The 19,186-nt window shown below is 44.1% G+C and overlaps 3 protein-coding genes across 4 annotated transcripts; 1 reads left to right on the top strand and 2 right to left on the bottom strand.

The window, feature by feature from the left end:
• Positions 1-9,756: 9,756 nt before the first annotated feature.
• Positions 9,757-12,173, bottom strand: LOC120903915. The gene has a single exon (XM_040313587.1). The coding sequence runs from the start codon at positions 11,981-11,983 to the stop codon at positions 11,198-11,200; it is 786 nt and encodes a 261-aa protein (XP_040169521.1). The 5' UTR covers positions 11,984-12,173; the 3' UTR covers positions 9,757-11,197.
• Positions 12,174-14,565: 2,392 nt separating this feature from the next.
• On the top strand, positions 14,566-16,590 carry LOC120903914. 2 transcript variants are annotated; one of them, XM_040313586.1, is made up of 4 exons: positions 14,566-14,929; positions 15,003-15,320; positions 15,393-15,496; positions 15,562-16,590. In XM_040313586.1, exons 1-4 carry the CDS (start codon positions 14,749-14,751, stop codon positions 16,036-16,038), a joined length of 1,080 nt encoding a protein of 359 aa, XP_040169520.1. In that variant the 5' UTR covers positions 14,566-14,748; the 3' UTR covers positions 16,039-16,590. The 2 variants fall into 2 exon arrangements, with proteins under 2 accessions (XP_040169520.1, XP_040169519.1); XM_040313585.1 differs by having other exon boundaries at positions 15,556-16,590.
• A 205-nt stretch (positions 16,591-16,795) lies between these two features.
• Positions 16,796-18,385, bottom strand: LOC120904113 (GDP-fucose protein O-fucosyltransferase 1). Its single transcript, XM_040313884.1, has 2 exons — positions 18,170-18,385; positions 16,796-18,095 (listed from the first exon to the last, which is right to left on the bottom strand). Exons 1-2 carry the CDS (start codon positions 18,264-18,266, stop codon positions 16,993-16,995), a joined length of 1,200 nt encoding a protein of 399 aa, XP_040169818.1. The 5' UTR covers positions 18,267-18,385; the 3' UTR covers positions 16,796-16,992.
• Positions 18,386-19,186: the final 801 nt, after the last annotated feature.

Below are 19,186 nucleotides of genomic sequence, written 5' to 3'. Positions count from 1 at the left end.
ATAATTCAAATATATCCTACGAATTCTCGTGAAATTTGAAAAAAATAATCTTGTGAAACCAAATTAAACAAATCTCGCGGCATCGTATAAGTACCCCTAATACTACGCCCAAAAGCCCGCGATTGCCGACCACTGGCCCGGCACCACACACAAAAACGTAAATGGTAAATGGAATGGCCATGGAAATGGCCATTTGGAAGGCGGCCAGCCCAGTGAGCAAAATTAATACAATAAAAGCGTAAACGCGTGCAAATGGCCATCGCGATGACGAATGGCGGGGGCCAGAAAAGAACGCGTAGATTGTGCGAATGTGAGTGTATGTTTTGCGGGCAAATAAAGCGGCATGCCATGTTTGCCTTAGTAAGCGGCCCCCTTCCGAATGAAACAAAATTAACGGCGGCACAGTATAGAAACAGAAAATGAACGTTTGAAGGAAAACGAAGCACCATTTTGCTTGACCTAATTATTCGCCCAAGAATCACATCAAAGGATTTCATTTTTGTATCGTTGTATTTGTGTCTGTGTGTTTGTGAGCCGAAAATGCACTACCTTTGCAAATAAGCAATAGAAAAAGTGTGACAGAGAGAAGCAGCGTGGGTGAACGGTTTTTTTGCCTTCTTTTTGAGTTTGAAAGCCATATAAGCGGTACCCAGAACGAGCTTCTCGAGGCCGTTTCACACCCCATTGAAGTGGTCAACAAGCTAGCGCACCCACGTTAACAACACAACCGGGTCGAAAAGTCATTCCAAAGATTAGCTTTTATTAGTTTTCCGGAAACGTGTCTTTGCAACCGTGCGCCGTGGCATAATTTTTGTGCACCTCGTTCGAATTTACCTATGCCACCATCTTTTATTTTCCAGCACGTCCTACCGTCCAGCCGTGCTACCTTTCTCTCCCTTGGCAACGGAAGAAAAAGAAGGAAAAACAAGACTTACCTTTTCCCCCGCGTGTGACACGTGCAGCGTGCGGTGGCGAGTGAGGTGAAAAATTGGCCACCAAATGGGCGCTCTCGATTTGACTTTGCGCTGCCATAAGCGCTCTCCGCGATTGAGTGTTGTGTGCTTCGAGTTTTAAGGGTACGTACAAACACAGCTTAATGGAATTTACGCACACTTCGGCCGACTCTTCAATCGTTGATGCGACGCGCCGAAGAGGTCGAACCCGTTGGGTTCTCATTCGGCTGTTGGTCCGCCTGACTAGACACGCTTGACGGTAGGGCGCCCCCGAGTGGTCTTGTCGCCGTCCCGTTCGCTCGGCTTAACAAGGTTGCTGCAAATTTGCATTCGGAATTTACAACTAGCAGCAGTAGCAGCAGCTGCTGCTTTGTATTTCTTTGTATTTCTTTGTATTTCATTTGTATTTCTTCAACAGTGCACAGTGCAGCCCAAAGGGGCAGTAGGGATAAGCCTGTGCAGAGGGAAATATTGTATCCGTATCCGTTTGCGCGACCTGTCCGCGTACGGTCATGTCAACGAAAGAGCGAGAGAAAGAGAATGATACAAGGCAACGAATAAAAAAAAAAGAAGAAACGATTAAAACCAACTTTAAGAAGAGTTGCATCCGCATCATCTCAGCAACGATTACACACACAACACAGCAACACAAAAATCACCCTTTTTGTTTTGCTTCTAAGCTACAACACTTCCAAAACCAATACACCGATACCGACCCGAAATCGGCCCGTCTCATTTGAACGGCTGCAAAATCCCGCTCGCACCGTCTCGCTCGCGTGCCCACCAATCGACCCATCTCTCAATGTCGTAACAATCTCGTAAAACATGAGCAGCTAAAGCGTTATTGTGCAGCTGTGACGCTTATTAGCGGCAGCGGTTGATTTTTCAAAGATACATGTCGTCGTCGTCGCCACTCGCCCAACAAACACTGGAGAAGGAAGACATAAATAAAGCGCGAGAGAGAAAGAGAATGACGAGAGAGTGCGCGCGCGAGAGAGAGAGAGAAAGGGCGAATAAGAGTGGCTGTGCGGGAGCGGGAAAGGAATGCGTAACGGCACAAGGGCACGCGCGCACTTTTCTCGATCGGCGCTCTCTTGCACGATGAGGCGAGGAGGAAGAAAATATACCACCCCAAGTGTCACTCAGCTAGCGGTGCGACGAAGACGGTGCTATAGCGACGGAGAGGTGTGAAGGTCCACTTCCACTAATGAATTCAATTCAAGTGTCCATTTGGGCGGTGTAAATGGAGCTGCAAATTGTTCTCGACATTACAAACCACAGTTTGCGTAAAATAATTCAACTTCAAATTAAATCATTTACATTACACTTACAGGATGCTTTTTAACTGCAACTGTTTAATAAAAGAGAAGCCGTTTTGTAGTATGCACACACACACACACACACACACACACACACATACAGGGAGTGGTGAAATGTAAACAAAAGCCGCAGGTCACTCACTCACTGACAGGTATGCGACCGCTTCACCGCGCTCGTACGTTCGCTCACTCGCTCTTTCACACCGTCGCTCCGTCTCTTTCTTACTCTCACGCACAGTTTGCTCTTTACCGCTTTTTTATGAGTGTGGGAAATACGCGCGTGAGAATTCGGGGCAAAGAAAAAAAAAGCACCGAATTCCTACACATAAAAGTGTCGTTTTCAATTGAGTAATTCTATTACACCTTTTGAGGTACGTTTGAAAATGATACCTTTTAGGAGCGTAAACAACGATTCTACACATTAAAAAATGGAAATTAAAATGCAAACAAAATAAATCCAATCACAAGCGAAACGTTGGCCCCGATTGGCGAGTCCAAAAATAGAAATGTCCATTGTACGACGATTGGGATTTATTCCATAAATCGTTGCAAAAGGCAACACAGGCAGGCAAAGCATTTGCGCTCCCTTCCTAACTATTTGTGGCTTTATCTCACGCATACATGCGCACATTCAAACAGCTTATGTTCGATGTTTCTATTCATTCGTACAATTTTTTTTTTTTTGAGCATGTATCGTGTGCTGAGATGATCGAACACCCCGTTTTGCGATTGTGATGTAGTGGTGGTTTTCCTTCATCCGCTTCCATCACTCATGCTGCCAACTTCCCTTTTGCCTGCTGTAGCGGCAGAGACAAGGGTTAAACAAGGCGTGGGGCACCCCTCACCGTCTCTAAATGCACCCCGCCCTTGTTGAAACATAATGGGGCCATCCTTAATTTATTTCTCTTTCTGCCTTTCCTGCCCCGCTGTCGACCGTCGTGTAGCACTGCACGGAGTGGCACTCATTTAACCCCTCTTTACGGGTCACTCACGGCACTACTCAGGCTCTCAGTCACTTTGTTTCTTTTTAGCAAATTTGAATCGAATAGAGACGAGCGAAGACAAAAAAAACGAGCATTGAATCGTCCATGCAACTCCTTAATTAGTTGGCGCGAAGATTATCGGACCGAATAATGCTGTGTGCGAGTGCGAGAGATACGGGCATGCAAGAAAGAGCAAAGTAGCCGCAGCATCAAGGGAAAGTGGCAGCGAGCGCAAATTGAAGGCAACGCAAAGCTAACGGCAAAACGGATGCAGACGAGTGTAGTGAAGTGAAACACACAGAAGCAACAGCAACAACAACAACAACAACAAAAAGATTCATTTCATTTCGGACATGGTGCGGGCCTCTCTTCTCGCTCCCAGCCGGAAAGTGTAATTTTGAAAGGCACAAGGCGCGCACATTCAAACACACGCACACATAAGCAGCGATTTGTTTCGCCAACAACATGACACGTTATGCATGCATGGGGGGGGGGGAGACGGTTATGGACCATGAAGAAGAAGGGTGTTGAAAAATCGATATCGAATTGAAAGTTTAGTCACTGGAAGAAAATTTGATTTTCCAATTTGTTTTTCCCGTGCAGACTTGCTGCGGCCATCTTGTTTTTTTTTTGTGTGTGTACACCTGCGGTGGGTGAATTTTAATTACTTTTAATAAACAGTTTGGCATGAATAAATTAAGATACTATTAAGACACTTGTGTAGAGTGGACATTAAGTATTAGAGGGCCATTTACCACAAACGGATTTACTTAACTGTTTACAACCGTATCGTGTTAACTGTCATAATTTTACACGAATCCTACAATCATATTAATTCCCACCCGATATGGAAATTCCTTCCAGGCGAGACACATTTGTAACCTTATTAAATGTTATTGACTGCACTGGAATTAATTTCTCGAACCTTTGTGTGTGGAGCGCACGACACCACCACAACGCTACACACTGCTTCGATTGTAATCATCGCCATCATTGCCGTCACCATCATCATCATCATCATCATCACCCTTCCAAACACACGCTATATATGCATATAATTGGAATGGAAAGGGGCAGCGGTGGCAAGAGGCGCAAGAAAAGTCATAAATATATCTTACGCTTCGAAAAACTAAATATTCCCCACTTTAGCACAGCGGCACTAGTGCCGTCTCTGTCAGCGTGACGGAAAAGTGACAGCAAGACAGTGACACCCCGTTGCGGTATGCCCCCCCGCGGTCTCGGCAGCTGCCTACCGGACAAAAGATGGGTAATCGAATCGAAGCACCACGTAGATAATTAGCTGCTGCATGCTGGGGGTACGGCGCGCGCGGTGAGTGCTCGCACTCACTCTCACGCTTCCCCACCATGCCCTGTTTTGTCAGCTGGGTTGTTCGGGCGGGCAGAGAGCGCGCGGTAAACGCTCTCACGCTCTCACGCTTTATGGTGAACGCGCGCGCTTGTGTTTATCCCACACCCGCGCGTGTTTGCGGTGCCGTTTCATCCCCGCTTTACGAAATCGTCGCAGAAGCAACACTTCACCGCCGCTCCACTCCACTCCACTCCTGCCCCTGCTAAACAGGATATTGAGAGCGATATAAAGGCATTATCCGGTTCCTGGTGCTGCCACCTCACCGCACGAGGGGGGGGGGCATCAACAAAAATGTCTTCTCAACAAACGTGTATTTACGTGTGTGTGTTTGTGTGTGAACGAGTTGGAAAATAAAAACACATAATAATAAGAAAAGGGACACTCTTTTCTTTTCCCGCGCTCCTCTCTAACAACCTTGCAGTCCCGCCGGAACCGACGACCCGGAGTGCAGCTCCTCTTGCCCCTTCTGTTCCCCTTCTTCGTCAAAAAAACCGCTTCGATTTGTCCAAGGTCTATCGAACGCCCTATTTGCGCCCCGAACAATCTGGTCTGATCTCCACCATTCCACCCTTGCACGCGGCTACACTGGCTACACTGTGTGAATGTTTGTGTATTCGGTTAAGAGAATGGTTTATTATTGCCCCGTTTTAGAGGGGTGGCGGGTAAGAGGGATGAAGCCCATTGTATGTCGTCGTGTCGTCGTCGTCGTCCCTCACATCACGCCGCCCCGATTCGCCGCTTTGGGACGAATAAAAGAGAGCATTAAGTAGTGTGTGGCGGTCACCCTACGACCGTTTGCCTTATTTTTGTGTTTTTTGTTCTATGGGTAAGGGAGTTGCATGTGCTAATTTTTGTTTTACTCGAATAAAATCAATAATATATATACAAACACACACACACACACAATATACAACTGGCTGTGGGTTGAGCTAGTGTTGCCATTTTACTTTATTTATTGCCAAAACGGAATGAGGTGCGGAATTTTTAAATTATTATTCTTTTCAAACACGCCATGCCGTTGCCTAGGGAAACGGTGCTTGTATAAATTAAATCAATCAACCTTTCCGTTCGATGTGTTGCTCTCTACAGAGCGAGATACAAAACGACTGCAACGACTGCAAATTGTGTACGACGCCACGAGGAATGTGCAAGAAGCTCGTCACTATCGTCAGTCAATTAAAATGCGGAATAGGTGAAATTCAAACGAAATGATTTTTTGCTTGAGCGTCATCTGCGCCATTAGCGTCGTAAATGCCCCCTTTGGGCGCTACCTATTGGCGCGACAGGCAGCGAGGGAAAAGGGACGCACTTCCTCGTTACGCACCAAATAATGCCCACCATGCCCGGCCCTTACCCACCACCACAAATGCGGGACAGAGTAAGAGTAGACGCGTTCATTTTGCGTGACTAACGTAAATATTTGATTAACGATCCACCATTCAACCGTACACCGCTCGCCATCACTACTACACCACCACCACCAACACCGCGCATCTATTTACAGCGATAAAGCTCTTGTGTGGACACAAACACATTTGTACGGGCCCCGCTTGTCTGCCTTTTTAGTTGTCTTTTAAACTTAACGCGCTGCTTGACGTCACGCGCGGAGCTCCGCGTCGCGCGTCGTACATTATGAAACGCCGCGCGCGCGATAATGCTAGAGGGCGCCACCGGTCGTCCGGTAACACAACAAGAGGCGGCGGTTTTTCGGCATCAGAAGCGATGATTAATTGCGCGGTGAATCACGCGGTGGGTGGGGGGGTGTTGTGCTGCACTATGTGTAGGCAATCTTTCAACCCATCTCCCTTCGGGCGATGTGTACTGATTAGAGAGAGAGAGTGAGAGAGAGAGAACCGCACGGTTTCGTGGCCCAGGGCGATAAGGGATGTCCCCCGCTTGGTTCCGTGGGCGATACCGCAGGACACCCGCGCTGCTGTTGCTAGGAAACGTAGTGTGTGTGTGTTTATGAGGCGTTTTTTCTCCTACCGTTGTTGCGTCAATCTGTTACAAAATCGGTATGACGTGGACAAGGTGTAAAGTTGTGTACTTTAGAGGTAATAATGTTGGTGTTTGCTTTCCCCTCGTATGTTTCGGGGGAGAGATGAACGAAGGGGTGACATGTGCAGAAAGAGGGAGATATTTAAATTCCATTTATGGTGATTGGCAACTGTAGCTCTGAGCAGCTCTGGGCCTAGGGTAAAAAGGGGTAAGTGGAATAATATAAAAACCGCACACTACTGTGAGATCATTAACAATTTTCAATCTGAATAGAGATTTAGTAACCATTTTAACCGCAAGGTCACATGAAACGGTCTCGACAAGATATTAGAGAGACATTTTAAGATATATAATGAATAAAATGTATAAAATGAACGAAAATCCTGATAATGGTGGGCAGATCTTCGTCCTTGGTCGTACGGAGTCGTCTGGAATCATCCGAAGTCGTCCGGAGGCATCCACAGTCGTTTGGAGTCGTCCAGAGTCGTCTGGAATTATGTGGAGTCGTCCGGAGTCATCCGGTGTCGTCCGAACTCATTCGGAGTCGTCCAGAATCGTCTGGATACGTCCGGAGTCGCAGATGTCCAGAGCCGGAGTCGTCTGTCGAAGTCAACCGGAGTCGAGGCCGTCTGGGGTCGGACGGAGACGACCGGTGCAATGTGTTTTTTGTGGTCAGGCTTTTCATATCCGATGGGCAAATCAAAAGATAGAAAAAACATCATGAAAAAACCATGAAATTTCAGCCGACTCCGGTTGACTTCGACGGAAGACTCCGACTTCTGACGAGTCCAGACGACTCCAGATGACACCGGATGACTTTGGACGGCTCCGGATGACTCCGGATGATTCCAGACGACATCGGATGACTCGAGACGACTTCGGATGATTCCAAAAAAGTCGCTATGTATCCCGATTATAGAATATACACAAAACTATTGCTCTCTACATCAGCGATGCGGGCAAGTAATAAAAGTCCGACCAGAATTAATTTGTTAATTAATCTAATCTATTTGAATTTTCTAATTTTTTGTTATCTTTTCCAACCAGCCTTTTATTCTGCTTGCTTGCATTTTTTGTTAATTCGTTTTGTTATTGCTATTGATTAATATATTTCTTGTTAATATTATTTCTGTTTTTTTTTGTTTAAATCAGAGACTTTATCTTTCTTTCTTCATGTATTCACGTCCCTCTATACGCTTCCCATTTTATTCATAATATTATACTTTCTTTTGTCTCTATTCTATTCTTTACATGTGTGTTGCCATTGCTAACTCAATCGTTTAATTTAGTCTTTTAGCATAGGTATTAGAAGTTCCTGGTAGTTTTAGGATTACTTGTTAATAGTTTTGTCTCGTCGAATAAATTGTATGGTAAACAGATAACAAAAAAGCATGCCCAATAGCATACGATCTATTCCCAAGTAACGCGAATAATACGTTCCTAAGGCATTCTCGTAACTCGCGTAATTTCGCGTAAGTCAATTGTCATGTTTTTCTAGGCCAAAATATAGTTCATAAATAGCTTTTTTAGGTGTCTTTAATATCTTCAATCCACTTTATTACTTGTTGAATATAATTCGTATACAAAATTCGACTGTTTCTGTCTCTTTAACGATTTAAAAAAGCAATTTACTTTGCATTAAACAATTACTGGACATTATTGTACCGATCTGTCATACGAACTGTCAATACATAAAATTTCCCATAACTCGAGTGACGGGAGTAATTCGGTGAAAGACAGTATTGTACGGCCAGCAAACTTTCGTAGGCTAATTGTTCATAAAAACACATATCAAGGAAAATTAAAATAAACCCTACAAACATATGAATTTGATTACAAATCCACTAATTGTAACAGAATATATTCAAGATGTAAAATGTACATTAAGGTACGTATCAAATACGTAAAAGATAACATATTCGTAAGATTATTTCATTTCATTGGTTCATATTGGAATATTTAAAAAATGAAAAACCATTGGACAGAAATAGTGATTTTCCCACACACACATTTATGAGCAAAAGTGGATAGCGATTTGTAATAATTTCTTTTTATCTATATTTTTATTCTCTTTTGCGAGGTGGCTGATATATTCCTCTCTTCGAATTAATTGTTTCTTTGCGCTGCAGGTTTGTACACTATTGGCATCCTGCTAGGTCGCTCCCTCTTGAACTAAACTACAACCCCTCTCTCTCTCTCTCGACGGAGGGAAAACCCACGGAGGGACGATAAGGACACCGAGAGCTGAACCGAGTAACCGGATATAATGTTTGCTCTATTATAGCAAACACAACAAGGGGGAATCACTTCTCTGCTACGGGAAACATGGGGTTTTCCCCTAACTGAGCTTGCAAATAGCAAAACCAACAAGGGTAAATAGCAACAACAACAAAAAAAGCCACACGATATGCTCACACACCACGAGGGTTCGAGGCCCGAAGTCAATCACGACACGCTCACGACAGTAGTCAACGCAAAATGGGCATGAGATTTCCTCCTGGCCAAAAAAATATGGAATGTGGGATTACTGAGCATGACGATGATGATGATGATGATGATGGTCTCAATCGTCGACATGAACAAGCATGTTAGCTACTGTACTGTACGCCTTCAGTCCTTGACAGGAGGGGTGTAGTAACATGGTGTTGTAAGATGTAACCCAAACCAAAAAGGGGTGAAAAATCGTAAGGATCACACACTTACGTCGCACCGCGCTCCGTCGCGTACGTAGTTGCGCGTTAATTGAGGCGTTATGCGTACTTAAGTGTGGTTGGCGTATAAACGCATCAGTTCTATAGATAGTAAAAGCGTCACTGCTTACTGCTGCTGGGTGGTGCGTTTATGTTTGTTATTGCAAAAGATCGACATCAAGCGGAGTTGGCGGAGTTGCTACACTGTGGCTGCGGATCGGCACTCGGAGCGCAGTGCTAAAAATAATTATCATTAAATCGAGACCTTTATGGAGGCGTACCGGGCAATGATTGGTGCCGTTTATGATTCACTTGCCTTGGGTGTGATTCATACGCACCACGCACGCACCGTGGTTTTGTTTCGCACTTCTCATGCTTCAGCCCCCATGGTGGTGATATATTTATACGTACTTATTTTTGGAAATGATTCAACCGTTGATTGTCTATCGTTCTTGCATTCTTGCGGTCATTAGTTTCATGCAATTTTTTTTTTAATTTTATTTAGATCTGTAATGGAACATATTACAGCGTTTGGTGTTTTGCTCACACTTAGGCCTCACAGGTTGAATTATGTGTTTTTCAAGTGTTTCAATTAATTTTATTACTTTATTTATATTTTATAGCTATTCTACCGAGTAAATCTCTTGGAAATTAAAATATTGGAAAATTGTTTTAAAAGGAAAAGGACAGAAATTAGACCATTTTTTAATGTTAAATTGATAAACTACATACAGAAAATTTGATTTGAAATTTGAGAAACCTTTTAATCAAAACAAAGTCATTTATTGACTATTGATATATTGCATTTTCCATTGATATATGGGGGCGGTCCCGTGGTACAGTCGTCAACTCGAAGGACTCAATAACATGCCCGTCATTGGTTCATTGATTCAAGCCTAGAATGGACCGTGCCCCCGTAGCAAGGATTAACTTGAATATCCGGCTGCGTGGTAATGAATTAAGCCTCGAAAGCCTGTATTGGCCCGGCATGTCCGCGTAGAACGTTACGTCAAATAGAGGAAGAAGATATTGCATTTATCGACCAAAAAATAATTATTATTTTTATATTCATATGTAAAAATTTACTGATTCGTCCTGAATTAAATAAGAGTACTCCTAATCGAAGGGATTTCCTTAAATCATAAAACAAACTGTCAAAAAACTTAGTTTGGATTTTTGTATTTAAAATTGAAGTACTTTGGTCAATTTTGTTGTTAATGGAAAGGGATTCTTAAGATAAACTTCAACAAATTGAGAGGACTAAAGCTCCCAGAATTTGTTATTATTCGATTATTATCGATTATCGATTACACGTGACTGTATAAGGGGACACAATATTGTTCACTAGTAATTAGAACGGGTCTTAAATATTTTGCTAAACAAAAAGTCTTAAAATGGAATAATCATACAAGGATAACATAACTAAGCAGTACATGTCAGTCAATTCCGGTCATCTTCAATTTTGAAAAGATTTTCAACTTCACGGACTTCTCTTCTAATTGTCAGCCTATCTTCTATAGCTATAAAAACTTATCAGTGTTTTCTGCTACCTTCTTCCTATACATTTACTAGAAATGTGATTTTTGCTAAAAAAAACAGGCATTAAATTGGGGACACTTTATAAAGAAACAACTGGCGTTTTAGCTCCAAAACACAAACAAAATCGTAGTTCGCCTGAATTGACTGAACACGCACTGTGCATCCTATATAAGCCAGACAATGTGGGGTAAGATTAGTACTAATTTAAACAATTGATAAGCTTTGCTACTGACTTACAAATCGTTCGATATCGAATATCCACCCAAAAGCGGGAAATTCGACACGAGCGCCCGGGTAATGCATTTCGATCAATCATTCCTAGCGAATGTTCTCTGTGCTGCTGCGCCTACGAATCATCCTCTTCGTTGTCGTACTCAATGTTTTGTTTGGTAAGGTCGGTGGGCGCTAAAATTCTCGCACGTTTCTTCTTCCGCCTCGAGGGTGAACTGATCGACTGCGCGGTAGGAATCGACAGTCTGGCCTTACTCTTTGCCGAACCATCCATACCGGTCTCTTCAATGTCCAGCGTTTTCATCAGCCTACCACGATGAACGCTACTCTCCAAAAGGTGCTCTATTCGGATGGACTGTTTGGGCAGCTTCATGGGAAACTCGTGCCGGAACGTTTGCTCATCGAACGGCACCGTCTGCACGCTGGTCCTGTTTAGCCGAGCCCCTTCCGCCTGATACTGGGCAATTTCTGCGTCCTTGCGTTTCAGCTCTTCCGCGAGGGCTCGTATTTGTGCGTACTGTAAGAGCACCGTTCGCCACAGCGGTTTGATGTAGTGACAGGAAATTCCTTGCGCCCGTGCGGGCACGAGAAAGAACTGAAACGTGATTGGGTAATTTTCCAGATAGTATTTGGCCGTAAAGTGGACACCCGCTTCGGCAATGGTCGCGCTGTAGTTGCCACTGCAACCGGCCTCAAGAAGGGTCTGATCGATCAGTGCCTCCGTACAGTCCATGGTTGGGTTTCGTTCTTTCTGGCGCTTGATCAGCGTTGCCACGGGCAGCTCTTCCATCCACAGTCCCTCCATATCAAACACAACGCACTTGATGCGGTCGAAATCCTTGCTAAAGTCGACACCATAAAACCCTGTGCGGTTCAGCGTAAGTTCACAAAAGTCCGTCATCTTCTTCAAGGCAGCACACTAGTAGAATTAGCCGTAGTGACAACTGTCTCTAATATGTTTATCGATCACACACATAAAGCTCACTAAACATCACAGATTTAGATACTGATTTTGTGAAAGAAGTTTACCGGTATTTTCTTGTGTTGTTTATAGCGGCAAAAACTGGCAAAACAGATGATGCCAGCGGTTTGTTTACTGGATCAGCTGAGCCGGTTGACAGCTGAATAAAGCTTCCCCAAGTAACAAATTTCGTAAAACTGTTTGTATACAAACCCAACTAACCAACTGCAGGGAACCGAGCAGGAAAATTCGAGCAGTTTGTGAGGATCAAATATCTTCACAACTCGAAGCGTCGAACGTACGAACAGCACGAAAATCGGGCCTATTATATAACAGTCAGAACTTTCGGCGATAGGAAAGTGTTATATATTCATGCTGTGTATGTGTTGGTGGTCAACTGAAATGGATTGCAACCTACTCTCTTTCATTTTCAAGCCACAATTTCAAGGACTGTCGGGCTAGAAGGTTTTTTTATAACGGAACGAATTGTTCGAGCTACAACATTTATAAGCATCTTGAACGTTACAGGTACATAAGATCAAAATTCTCGATCTGAACAGAATCCTGCCAATTGCCACAAATTCACTAAATGACTGCTAAACGGGGTTTAAATGACTCCAGTCTAGAACGAATTATACAGGGTTTTCGAGGATTATATAGACATGTTCAGCGAGTTGTAGATTCGTTCAGGCATATAATAGACTCTTTCAGCGAGATATAGAATTGTTCGGAAGTAGGCGTAGACATGTTCAGCGATTCTGTAGAGCTGTCATTTGTTTTGTTTACACACTGTGCCGCAGGGTTCAATTTTTCATTCTTAAAAGTCCTAAAAGTAGCTAATAATCGTTCCCCAAGCTGTTTAATACATAAATTAGTTGAAAAAAGCTTATTTTTTCGAAAACTGTTTGTTTACCTCCTGATTAGAATGATTCAAGCTGCAGTCTAAGGGGTACGAAAGTGACAGCTCTACAGTATAACCGAACATGTCTACGCCTACTTCCGAACAATTCTATATCTCGCTGAAAGAGTCTATTATATGCCTGAACGAATCAACAACTCGCTGAACATGTCAATAATATCATTGAAAACCCTGTAAAAGACTCCGTTTAGCGGACGTTAAACGACTGGAGCATTTTGAGATAAGAAAAAGGGTCGTCAAGGCCATCTGTTCGTGTGCGAATAGCTAGTCTGTGGAGTTAAATACTATTTTCCAATAAGAACATATGAGTACAGAATCAAGTCATCTGAACCCGTGTATATGGCCACATGATCATTAATATTTATTTATGCTCAGAATTATAGAATGCTATTACAGGGTGTTCCAAGTTAATTTCGAATGTGCACATAATAATTCCCCACCTCCAATAGGTTTTTCAACAGCTGTCAAGTGGTATATTTGCTTCCTAAGGAAATTTCAAAATTTACACATGAGTTTCACACATTACAAAGAACTAAACTCGATCCAGCTTGAGACGTTGGTGGAGGAGGGGGCGGCAGAGGGTGCAACTGCCACCACGACTTGGCCAAGGATGGAGGAAGGGGAAGGAGGAACAAACCAGTGAAAAATTCGACCGGAATTGCCACAGGAAAGGGAAGGAATAGAACCTGACTGGTTGTTGGACGTGCCAAATTAACCAGGTCGAGGGAGGGGGAGGAAGCGACTGATCGTTGGACTAAGCCGAACTGATCAGGTCGAGGGTGGGAAAAGGAGTGGAAGCGACTGATCGTTGGACTATGCCGAACTGATCGAGTCAAGGTGAGAGGGTGAGGAGGGGCCAAGGGGGGAGTGAGCAAATTGACCAACTGCGCCAGAGAGCGCCCAAGAGTGTCCAGCTGTAGCTACCCGCCAAGGACTACCGAAGGATTCTAGGGCTGTGTCAAGTTGAGGATATGAAAATAAATTTCGACTCCGAACAATTTGCTTTTTCTCTCTAATCTCATTTGGATTTACTTATGCGCATCCTATGGCCTAAGCACAGGCATGCGCTTCCAGCGATTGTTACATTTGATTACAAGGTTACATTTACATCATGGCTCCTTATCGAAGGAACAGTGGTAATCTGGCATGATGTTAATTTTCGCATCGATTAGTAGTCCTGCAGGTTGCATATCTGCAGGCGGCTATTTGTTAAAAATCCAACAGATGTGTTGAAAATCATGCTGAAGAAATTTAAAAATTATGATGACGTTGTCATCATAATTTAGCTACGTTGTCGCTGTATGTCTATTTGAGCGGTAAGGCTATAAGTTGAAGCTAGGTAAAACATATTGCAAGTAAAGGGTAGCAATAGAACAATGAGTAAATAGTAACATCTATTGAGCAATCCAGTAAATCTTCGAATCTTTAGATTTATTTGTATGGACATTTAATTTGAATTATGCTTAATCTGTGATGCTTCGGATCGATACTCGACCTCGCCGTTTTTTTAAATTTCATGTTTGCATAATAAAAATATTTAAAATGTGGAATGAATTTTGTGTTTTTCATTACGACATTGTGCCTTGACAATGTAATTTTTTTTTTCAAATATCCTCCTCAGCACAACATGTCACCGTTGCGTTGAACTGTCATTTCTCAAGAGCACGAATCATTCATCCGGATAAATGGCATTCCAGTTTAGTAAATACACGACAAACCCCAATTTTCGCCAGATACTACTCCCATCACCGCGCAGTTGAGCGATCGAAACTGCACGAATTTAACAATGGCCCATCATGCAGAAGGAATAAAATCGAGCAGCCTCCTTCTTGCAACGTCTGGTGTGGATGCTCCCATATCATCAGGTTGGCGCCTTTTTGTACTAGTTTTTTGTAGCCGGTTGAGACACAAGCACGTTGTAGACTGCATTGGAATTAAAATGAAAACAGAGGAAGGAATTGCGAGTCGTACGAATTCTACCATTCCACGTAGTTGGTGTATCTTTCTTAGAATTCATTAGTTTACTTCTAACTCTTTTAGGATTGAAGAAAGTGGGCAGGCCCAGAAAATCGACACTCTCTTTAAGCATCGATTATGAGCCGGAAGAAAAGAGCGATAAAAAAATTAGGCGCTTTCATAAGAATGTCTTAACGAAAGAGACGATTTTAAAATTCATCGCCGTTATGGAGCGCACTCCCTGTCTGTGGAATCCGAATGATCCGGCATACAAAAAGAAGCAAGAGCGCAAGTCTGAAGCATGGCGCGAAGTGTCGAAGAAGGTTGGAGTATCCGCTGCTAAGCTGCGGAGCAAGTGGGCAGCCCTAAAATCCACATACCGTGCCCACCGCACTAAGTTTGGTAATGAGGTTGAAAATGGCACAGGAAGAGTGTCCGTGGAGTGCTAATAATCGTTCTTTTTTTTAATGCCAGACAAGCAAATACCATTCGCATGGTACGCGTACGATGCGATGAGCTTCCTCGAAGGGTTACTCGATAAGAAGCCATCGCCTGCTTTTGTTGCTGTGGATCCAAAAGTAAAGGGATCGCTCTCATCAAACGGTATTATGGCCGTATACTAATGCTTTTTTGTTAGTTGCAGGATCATGCATCTGAATTGAACGATGAAACGAAATCCGAGGAAGTGGATGGTGAAGAGGACGACTATGACAGCAAATACATCATCGAAGAGATAGTAGACCAGGCTACAGTACAGCCAGAACCACAGGACAAAGGGATGCATATAGAAAGTACAGCAACGTCCAACAGTACCAGCAGCACTAGCAGTAGTAGTAGCAGTAGTAGCAGCAGCACAACAACAACGCCCCTCATCGTTCAAGCTGTTCAGGGGCAGGTGGATCGGTCGTGCTGGCCGCAGCCCGACCGGTGTAAGCTCTTCAGTCAGTGCGTCAGTATGCGGATGGTAAACTTCTCGCTGCAGCAGCAAAGCTTCGCCGAAAAGATGATCAACGATATACTGTTCGAGGGCGAGCAGGGCCGTCTTACGGCGGAGCACGTGTACAGTGTGGAGCTGGAGATGCAACGGTTGCGCAGTGCGATGTGGTTTCAAAGTGCGTGAATGAGGGGGCCGCTGTATGCTTCAAGGCATAAAATCGTACCATTAGAACTAATCATCAGGAAGATGTGCTTTGCCATATGTGAATGAACTCTGCCAAAGGAACTTAATGTACAAGAAAAAAAAGGATTTCTGTATATTGCTTAACTATTTTTAAAGATACGGTAGGGCATCTTCCAGTCTATTCCAGTTAGGTGAATCCGACAATTTTTAAATTCGTCTTACGATTTATTTACCGATTTCGCACATTTTTTAGTAGCTCATCACGATCATAACAACAGAACTTTCAGAACAGAAAAGCAATTGAAATGGTCAATTTATGTTGAAACTCAGCAGATGTGGGAAAAAGTAAAGAGAAAAAATAAAAAAAAAGTTTGAAAAAACATCTTGTAAAAAGAAATAACAACAACAACAACAACAAGAGATAAAAGTAACAAAACAAAGATAGACCTTTCCACATTTTAGTCGAAAAAATAAAACGAAACTAGCGAAATCGGAAGAATGCACGAAGTCAAAAGCAGATAACAAAATCAAAAACACGGATTTTGCATGTAAGAAATATGAATGAAAAAGAAATTTCTTAAAAAATTGCAAAGAAAAATGAAAAAGGAAGAAACAAAACAAAATAATTCAATATAAAAATATAAAAAGATAAATCAGGAAAAAAGAGAAGTAAACATAAAAAAGAAGGAAAGATTTAGTGTTAAACAAAACAAAATTCTAAACCCAATCTAAGATCTAACCAAACATGAAAAAGACATGGACATAAAAGGCCATTTATTAAGACTAAAATCGATGAAAAGTTATTCAAGCTCATCAAAATAGCATGATTTATGTGCTGTTTGTAATACAATTAATTCCTCTACTCAGATCGATTCCTTAATACAAGAAAATTGTGAGGCAAAAGGTCAACTACCTGACCCATTCTGCGAGCAGTCGTTTCCTTCGACCCGTGGCTTACAGTTCTTCGTGCTGGGGCGAGCTGCCGCCTCCCTTCACCTTCGCACCCGGCTTCTCCGGCGGGAAGGCCCAAAACGAGGACGGAAATCCGTTCGCGTCACGCTCGCGCTTCACGAACGCCGAATAGGACGAGATGCAGTTCCCGATGAAGTGATTCGCGCGTCCCAGTATCGCCAAATCCAGATGCGGATTGCCGTCCGGATGGCGCACCACCGTCACGTCCATGCGCTTCAGCGCATCGTTCAGCTCGCCCAGCATGTGGTTGCTGTCGGAGGCAACAAACACCGCCCGGATGGGATTATCCGGCGCCGCTTCCCGGTGCAGCTTGATTTGACGCTTGAGCTGCCGGATGATCGTATCCCTGCCCGGCATACACAGCTCCGCAGTCAGCTGGCCGTGCTCGTTCCGATAGCCCAAACACTGCGGCGAGGAGAACAGGTTCGAGCTTTCCTTCACGTGTTCGCAGGCCCGCACCCAATCGATGCCGTTCCGCAGATGCACCCCGATAAACGCGCCACGGGGCAGCGTGTCGCGGATGAACTGTTTCGCCCCGGTTTCGTACTTCACCGACCAGCGAAGATAGCGATGGAGTAGGAGATTTTCCTGCTGCACGGGAAAGGCGGCCGGTGCACCGGTAAATGCCAGGACGGGCCATTTAGCGGCCGGATAGCGTTCGCTCCACCGCCGGGCCATGCTGTCCCCGTGGTGGATGTCGTAGTTGAGCTTCGGGCCGAAAAACTCCGACCCAGCGAACTCGACCTCGAACGTGTCCCAGAACGGTCCGAACGGGTTGCCACTCTTGGCGTTACAGCCGTGCCCGGTACTCCCATCCAGTCCCATGCGCTCGGTGTAGCAGAACGAGATACGCTCGGCCGGTGGCCACAGCGAGGGGGCAAGAGTTTTCATAAAGTTTTCCATCGTTATGACGCGATGGAAGGCTTGCAGCGGCCCCACCTGGAAGTAGGTATCGAACGGGACCTGGATGGAGCGCACCTCGCCCTTGCGATACTCGACCCAGGGCGGCAGGACGAGCGTTCGGTTGAGGGCTTTCGCAAACCCGAACGAACCGAGAAAGTGGTCCGCCTGGTTGCCGAAACGACCTGGAAGATGGAAGAGGAAATTTAGGGCCCAAAAATAAAGGGGGCGTACAGAGAAGGGATCAAGCCTTGCTTACCCATGCACGGACAGTACATGATGTAGCCATGCTCATCGACCGTAATCGAGTGGGCGAAAGTAAAGAAAGCCAGCAAAAGTCCCACCAAACGATACATTTTGCTAAACTCGCACTTTTTCTGCCAATAATTTCATGAATTTCGCCATAAACTGTGCACCACCGAAGCTTGTGTGTTCTTCCCTGTTTTTATGTTTTCTATGTTGTATTCTTGCGTTGTTTACAACAAAACCGGTAACAACAAAAGATTCGGTTGTCAAGCAACCAAAGGACAAATGACAGTCGACCCAGAGCGGGCAGAGCTGCCAGATGGAATCATTTGAAATTTCCGTTTGAATGTTGAACGAGTTTTTGCAAACGATCTTAACCGGATCTGATTTAGAAGTTCGTAACTGAGGACTAATATGACCTTCTCCAGCCACTTTCACGAACCACTCGATGTGTATTCTCAGAGACACTTAACGGCTTTTTGAAAGGTCATTTGGAATCCAATAGGAATTTTCAAGGAGTCGTCCGGTGGTCCTCTATGGTCTTGGACCATTCGAGCGGAGGAGGCAGACTATTGATGGGAACAATGAAGTTTTGGTCGGAATCGATACCGAATAGCTCCGGTTTTTTGTGGAGTCGATTCCAGATTGTAAGTTCATATCAGAATCGGCTCCGGAATCAAATTCATTTTCGGTATTTCCATGAAAATAGGCGTTTGGGTCCTACGCAGCAACGATTGTATCGACAACTGCCAAGAACCTAAATTTTCCTGTAAACAATCCACTCTCACAGAGATTCCAGGACTGATTTTGTTTCCTAAAACATCTGATTTCAATTGTACACCTGACTCTGATTCCGGAGTCAATTGTGATTCCAACTCCGGAGCTGATTGTGATTTCCAATTTCGATTTCGGAGTCGATTCTAACTCGTACTTCGGAGTCGACTCTGGAATTGGAATCGAAATTGCTCCAGAATTGATGACGAACACGAAATCGGGAAACACTAATGCAGACGCTCTAGGCGTGTTTGAA

Source organism: Anopheles arabiensis, chromosome 3, assembly GCF_016920715.1.
Source record: "Anopheles arabiensis isolate DONGOLA chromosome 3, AaraD3, whole genome shotgun sequence".
In the NCBI taxonomy this organism is placed as follows: Eukaryota; Metazoa; Arthropoda; class Insecta; order Diptera; family Culicidae; genus Anopheles; species Anopheles arabiensis.
The sequence above is the reverse complement of the archived record's forward strand: the minus strand, read 5'-3'. Positions and strand labels throughout refer to the sequence as shown.

Coding starts and splice junctions, on each gene's coding strand:
- LOC120903915 (XM_040313587.1), bottom strand. CDS start 11,983: ATGACGGACTTTTGTGAACTTACGCTGAACCGCACAGGGTTTTATGGT.
- LOC120903914 (XM_040313585.1), top strand. CDS start 14,749: ATGGCCCATCATGCAGAAGGAATAAAATCGAGCAGCCTCCTTCTTGCA. Junction 14,930..15,002: donor AGAGGAAGGAATTGCGAGTC/GTACGAATTCTA, acceptor TAACTCTTTTAG/GATTGAAGAAAGTGGGCAGG. Junction 15,497..15,555: donor TTGTTGCTGTGGATCCAAAA/GTAAAGGGATCG, acceptor CTTTTTTGTTAG/TTGCAGGATCATGCATCTGA.
- LOC120904113 (XM_040313884.1), bottom strand. CDS start 18,266: ATGTATCGTTTGGTGGGACTTTTGCTGGCTTTCTTTACTTTCGCCCAC. Junction 18,096..18,169: donor CATGTACTGTCCGTGCATGG/GTAAGCAAGGCT, acceptor TCCATCTTCCAG/GTCGTTTCGGCAACCAGGCG.